The 6,889-nt window shown below is 48.0% G+C and overlaps 1 protein-coding gene across 1 annotated transcript; it reads right to left on the bottom strand.

Annotated features, from left to right (window-relative positions):
- Positions 1-1,730: 1,730 nt before the first annotated feature.
- LOC147967669 (uncharacterized) lies at positions 1,731-6,420 on the bottom strand. The gene is made up of 4 exons (XM_087523212.1): positions 5,903-6,420; positions 3,465-3,615; positions 2,928-3,380; positions 1,731-1,754 (listed from the first exon to the last, which is right to left on the bottom strand). The coding sequence occupies exons 1-4, from the start codon at positions 6,418-6,420 to the stop codon at positions 1,731-1,733; spliced, it is 1,146 nt and encodes a 381-aa protein (XP_087379338.1).
- Between the last annotated feature and the right edge of the window lie 469 nt (positions 6,421-6,889).

Raw genomic sequence — 6,889 nt, 5'->3', positions numbered from 1 at the left:
GAAGACGCTATTTTAAAATATAGCGTGCTATAACTTGTGTAGCATCTAGAGAAGGGTCACGCTATATCTTGTAGCGAGCTATTTTTTGGTTAGATCCAAATGAATTTAATACTTTGAATGTCCAATGAAAAACTTAGAGCATGTACAACCCAACACGTTTATATTGACACTATACGCCCGGGCAAACGACCCGGTCAAAAAATTGCAACCTAGCCTCCCCGAACCGACCCTATATGTCCCGAACTGACTGGCACCCCTCATATCTAGTTCATATCTAAGGCGGATATGGGGAAGTGGCTGGCGCGTCTGCCACGACAGACCCGACCCACCCTAAATTTCATCAAATCACCCTCGACCTAGCCGGACATGTCCTTTTCCTTTCCTTCCTTCTTCCTCGATCATCGGCGACGATCCTCCCCTAGTTTCGCCGCCACCCTAGCTCCACTGTCGTCCTGAGCCCACGACCTCGCCGTCACCACCGCAGAACTCCTCACGTCCATTCCCACCGTAGATGCCACGGCGATACATCCCGCTCCTCCTGTTAGACACCTTGCCATCTATATGTTCAACAAAATGTCCAAGCAATTTTTATTATTTTGTAGGTAAAATGAGGGATTCATCGGATTCGTCAGATGACGAGTATCGAAACAAGGAGCTTGATGAATTCATCCAAAAAGAGTCCATCGATTCGTCAGATTCGGATGATGAAGATATAGAGTTGAAGATGATGATCAGAATCCAAGAGGAAATGGGGAGGAAAGTGAAGCACATTCTAAACTTCAAGTGTTTGATCAAAGGGAGGAGAGTTCTCAACCGGGATAGGGTCGCTGGTGCAGGGTTGCTCTACAAGTATCACTTCCAACCTAGGACAAGATTCCTTAAAACTTTTTTCACTGGCGCTTCCGTATGCACAAACCCTTGTTTTTTCGTCGATGCTTCCATATGAGCAAGCCGGAGTACAAGTCCGCCTCCCAGAAAAAGATGCATAGCATATTGTGAACTTTCTAGAGATGCATTGAAATCCTTGAGATTAAAACGTGCACCTGCAACTACTAAATGATCTTTTAGAGTATATATGGACCCACAATGAAACCAAGAAGTTTAATGCTTGTATTGTGCACTTGGAAAAAAAATTATGTTTGAATTATGTATTTTTTGCTATGAACAAATATTATTATTTTTTGTGAGAAAACTTCCGATCTATTCATAAACTCTCATGGTATTACAAAACACTAGAAGTAAAAATTACATTCAGATTCGTAGACCTCCTAGCGACGGCTACAAGCAATGGAGCGAGCCGAAGGCACACCGCCATCATCACCCCTCCCTCATTGGAACTGGGCAAATCTTGTGGTAGTAGACAGTCGGAAAGTCATCATGCTAAGATCCCATAGGACCAGCGCACCAAAACAACAACCGCCGATAAAGAGAACCGTAGATCGGAAGCACCCAATTTGCATACACACAAACGCAGACGAACGAAGATCGGATCCAACACTATTAGGAAAAACCCTAGTAGTAGCGTGGGTGTTGAGGCTATCAGTAGCGCGGGCAGCCGCGCTACCGATAAGGCGCTACAGCTAACTGTTAGGAGTAGCGCGGTCTGTACCCGCGCTACTACTATTGACTATATCAGCAGTGCTTTTCCGGAACGCGCTACTATTAATTAGCTGTAGCGATTTTCTGGCCCCGCGCTATTGCTATATCTTTCATCATTTTCCCCCGGCTTCTTACCCCGTTTCAGCTTCAATAAACTGCAATTTATAGATACTAGGTAATACTAGATATCAATTTCATAAAGCATTATAGGTACTAGGTAGTACTCCCTCGGTTCCAAATTACTCGTCGTGGTTCTAGTTCAAATTTGAACTAAAACCACGACGAGTAATTTGGAACGGAGGGAGTACTAGATAACAATTTCATATATACTCAACATGCATTGTCAAGCAGTACTAGGTGATATCGACGATGATCATCATATGTAGTTCTAGATGATATCGACGACGATCATCATATGTAGTTCTACATGATATCGACGACGATCATCATATGTAGTTCTACATGATATCGACGACAATCATCATATGTAGTTCTAGATGATATAGCCACACACACATATGTAGTTCTAGATGATATCGACGACGATCATCATCCTCAAGCCTGGGCGGTGAGTGTTCCTGATAGTAATTAGGATGGCCTGTCCAACACGAAGATTCTTGCCAACGAGGAATCTCTTCCACCCAACCGAGTTTAAGTGTGTGCGACCGTCTGTGTCCATGCGGTAAGTATATGTGGTGACGGAGCCCCTTGCGGTAAGGCGTAGTCCAGCGGAGCCTTCTTCATCAGGCTCGATACCACAACTCACAGATAGGTTCTTTGGCAATTTCTGAATAAGAAAAACATATCAATTAATAAATGTTTAAGTGTGTGCGACCGTCTGTGTCCATGCGGTAAGTATATGTGGTGACGGAGCCCCTTGCGGTAAGGCGTAGTCCAGCGGAGCCTTCTTCATCAGGCTCGATACCACAACTCACAGATAGGTTTTTTGGCAATTTCTGAATAAGAAAAACATATCAATTAATAAATAGCCTCGCACAAACTCTTGCAAATATATTTCTATTAAGTCTAGATTTCTATACTATCAAAAGACACAGTACTACATATTTGTACTAATTAATCATGAATTCTACTAATAAGTATATATGGATTATCTACACTATTAATAGTTCCTTGGATTCTACACTAATAAGCATATGATCAGACTCTACACTAAAGCATATCATCAACTAGATTCCACAAAGCATATCATTGGACTCTACACTAAGCATATCATCGGATTCACTAAGCATATCATCAAATAATTTGCATTTGTAAGTATAACAATAAAGCATATATATATATATATATATATATATATATATATATACCATTTCATGCCGATCGACCATGGTACTTGTCAGGCAGGTCAGGAATGGCACCCCGACAAAGTCATCACGTGGCGGAATTATGTCCCATAGGTTGCACACCTCCTCCTCGCTCAGCCTCATTCTTTGAGCTACGATAGCTTCATGAAGTGGGTTCTCATCATCTTCATCGAGTGGGTCCTCATTATCTTCATCATCTTCGTCATTTTCATCATCTTCCACCAGGTTGAGATAAATGACAGCCAGCTTGGGTCTTTCTGCTCTGAAGGAGAAGCCGATCAACTCACTACCAGTAAGACGCATGTGGGCGAGGAAACGGGCCCATCCATCTCCTCCAATATGCGACATATTGCGTCCTTTCTCAACCTCCATCGTGTACGACCCCCCAGGAGCCTCAAATGTTACAGTGTCTCCTGTCAGCTTGTTGAATTTCAACCTCACATTGCATGGGACAATCTGTGTAAAAGAAGCAAAATGACACAATGCAGGAATGCCAACACTAAAAATAAAATAGTTGTTACATTTCATCTAATTTCTTACCGTCGCATGACGAAAACTTGGCTGGAAGTAGATGTCGAATAGCTTGCCAGTTGCAAGGCTGCTAGCGCACCTTGACTTGCACAGTCGACATAGTGGTGGTGGTGGTGGCACCATTTTCCTAAAGCAATATGAGCAAAGGATTAACCGTCCACTTCACAGGAAAGAAAAACAGTAACATGTGATATTTTTGGTTCTTCCGCGAGAAGCAATTTTATGGACAATTATAATCCTAAGATCTAGTAACATATTAGATGACAAGGTACCACCTAATAAAGCATTTCGGTGGCACCTATTGCCGAAAAAACTTTTCACAAATATCTACCAAATAAGGGTACCACCTACCAAGACATTTCATCTAATTTGGCCCCTATTGCCTAAGATAATTGATTAAAAGAACAAGTGGCAAATTTAACTAAATTGGGACCTACATTTTGCCAAAAAATAACTTATTACAAAAAAAACAAAAGCATCTACCTATTCATGTAAAGAAAAAATAACAATAAAATGGTGCATACTAAATCAACTAGCCTACTAAATCCCCTAGCATACGAAATACTCTAAATCAAAATGTTCTAAATCAACTAAATCAAAATGTTCTAAATCAACTAGCCTACTAAATCAACTAAATCAAAATGTTCTAAATCAACTGAATCAACTAGCCTACTAAATCAACTAAATCAAAATGTTGCATATGAACTAGCCTACTAAATCAAAATGTAGCAGTGAAGAGGGAGAAGGAGGGGCGACTCGAGGAGGGAGAAGAGAGTAGGACGGAGGAGGAAGGTGGAGCGAGGGGGGGCTGGCTGGCGGCGAGTCGAGGGAGGACGGAGGAGGAAGGTGGAGCGAGGGGGGGCTGGCTGGCGGCGAGTCGAGGGAGGACGGAGGAGGAGGGCGGTACCGAGTCCAGTAAGGAGGAGGAGTTGACGGTCGCACAGAGGGAAGAGGGGTAGGCGACGGCGGCCGACGGGGGAGGACCGGCGAGCGGGGGGGGGGGGGGGAGGGTTGAGGGGGAGTGAGTGTGAGTGTGAGTCTGGATCGGATAAAGGAGAGCGTGGGGGTGGGAGATAGCTAGTTTTAGCAGTAGCGCTCTAAAGGCAAAGGTGCTACTGCTAAACTACCTAGCAGTAGCGCGCTCTGAATTAACGCGCTGCTGCTAGAACTAGCTTCGCGGCGGGGTCGTGGGAATTATAGCAGTAGCGCGGCTTAGAGGAGGCGCGCTACTGCTACGTTTATTTCAGCAGCGAGTACTGCCGGAGCGCGCTACTGCTACATTGCAGCAGCGCCTTAATTTAAAACTCACTGCTGGTAAGATCCTGTGTATAAGCTTTTTCCTAGTAGTGCAAGAGGATCCACCTTCGACAAACGCCGACGGAATCCCAGGGGATCCGCCGGAGACACATCTCCATGGTCTAAGGACCATAGGAGACGAGGCGGACCAACAACTGCCGGCGAGAGACCGAGGAAACCCTAGTGCGAGCCACCTGGGTCTTCGCCTCACAGAAAACAATTCCACTATCTGTGGACTTTGATGAATAAGGATATGCTTTTTATGAACAAATATTATTAACGTGTGAAGATGAGTAGATTACACATTTCCTTCTGGCGGCAACATTTGAAGCGTGCAAATTCATGTTTCAGCGCGTGGCCCCCACTCGCAGTCACACGGCTCAAAACCTTGTACGTCGTCGGATCCATTCGTTCGTTCTGGCGCGCCTCGCTATCTCCCGTCAGGCCCAGCTGTTCGGGTTGGCCCATTTAGACATTAGCTTAGTCCGTCAAAAATAATAATTCAGTTCAGTGTTTAGAGGCAACGCACGGCTGCAACTGTTCATCGCCGTCCTACTCTCTGTATGAAGTTCTACAAACCTGACCTTTGCTATGATTCAAATCACACCCCTGGACTCCAAAAACCATTCGCGATATTTATTTTTCTTAACTAACTGGGTTTGACATGTTTGACTCTCATTTCACTGCCACGTCATACTGTTTATCTTCTATCGTGTCATCTCTTTTCAATCTTTTTTTTTGTGAATACGCAAAGATTGCGTATCATTTCATTGATAGAAGAATATAGAATAAATACATGATATGGTACAACACATGACACGAGCGCAATGGGCGTGAACATGGTGCCCGATGAGTAAAGACAAGAGATGCTCGACCCAAACAAAGAAAAACACAGCAAAACTCTTTGACTAGAGAAGCTATCCAGCTAATAACCATACTACAAATTCTCCAAAACTAGCACCAAGGACGCCCCGAACAAAACAAGACAACGCCTTCACCAAGGAGAACGACACCGAGACGCCGTCGTCGTCCGGTCCGAAAAAACGGACCTAGAGTTTCCCCTGAAGCTCGAAGAGGGGCGCAGAAGATGGCCATGGCAGCGCCTTCAAGAAGGGCACGACATCCACGGATGTCGTCGCTGCCAACATAACCTGCAGGGATTTCGCCCAAGCCAAATTCCGAGCAATCCCAAGCCGTCGGAGCACAGATCGGAAATGAGGCAGTCAGGCGTACGCAGAGTAGCGACCGCAGGAAGGGGAGCCGCGCCCGACGCCGAAGGAGGCACCGGGCGCCGCTGGACGCGCGAGCTTCGGAGGAGGACAAGGCTGTGAGGCTGAGCAGAGTGAAGGGTGGCGGGGATGCGACGGTGGCCGGAGCCTCGGACGAGCCATGATCTGGAAAGGAGCGCAGATACAGGCCGCCGGGATCGGAGCAACAGGGACACCAGCGTGCCAAAGGAGCCGGAAGGGGACGCAGCTCCTGAAGCAAACCGGAGGCGAAGATGCGCCGGGATGGACGGCCAACCAGGTACCGACAGGGTGGTGGTGAAGCGAAGACGCCGAGGAGCCAGCGAGCCAAGGGAGCCGGAAAGCGCAGCTCCTAGGGCACACCGGGTCCGAAGCCGCGCCGGTTGCCAGGAGCACAGGAGGAGGCGCAGGTCCATGGCCATCGGGCTGAAGCCGCTCCTGCCGGGTGGAAGACGAGGGGGACTCGCGCACAGCCAAAATCCGGACGAAGCGCAGCAAAAAACCGGCACCGCCGGCGCAACCAGCCGCCCCCAAGACTGCCTCACGAGGAGGCCGACCCGGAGCTCGAATGGAGGGGGGTCGGAGGAGGGGGTACGCAGTTGGCAGAGTGCGCCCGGCCGGAGAGCACCACAGCAGCCGGAGTGGATCCCCAGATCGGATCCGGGGCCGGACGGAGCAGCCGCAGGAAGTCGCAGCCCGCGGGGCGGGGGGTGGGCACCAGCGTGGCCAGCAAGCCGGAGCCGTCGGGGGAGGGGACGCCCGCATCGCCGGAGGAGGCCGTCGCCGCCGCAGGCACCAGATCCAGGGGTGGGAGTGCTGGTGGAGGGAGAGGGTTGGTGGAGAAAGGCCCCCCGCCGCCATCCCAGGGCCCGGCACGGCTTTGCCGGCCGG

Source organism: Triticum urartu, chromosome 5A (genome assembly GCF_056163025.1).
Source record: "Triticum urartu cultivar PI428250 chromosome 5A, HENAU_Tu73, whole genome shotgun sequence".
Taxonomy (NCBI): Eukaryota; Viridiplantae; Streptophyta; class Magnoliopsida; order Poales; family Poaceae; genus Triticum; species Triticum urartu.
Note: the sequence above shows the minus strand (reverse complement) of the source record. Positions and strands in the feature narration are given on the sequence as shown.

Bases quoted from the DNA above. Each gene is read 5' to 3' on its own strand.
- LOC147967669 (XM_087523212.1), bottom strand. From the start codon at position 6,420: ATGGCCATGGACCTGCGCCTCCTCCTGTGCTCCTGGCAACCGGCGCGG. The intron at 3,616-5,902 runs GTTATGTTGGCA...TTTCCTGTGAAG, and splicing joins CTTGGGCGAAATCCCTGCAG to TGGACGGTTAATCCTTTGCT. The intron at 1,755-2,927 runs GTATATATATAT...TATAAATTGCAG, and splicing joins TGGTCGATCGGCATGAAATG to TTTATTGAAGCTGAAACGGG.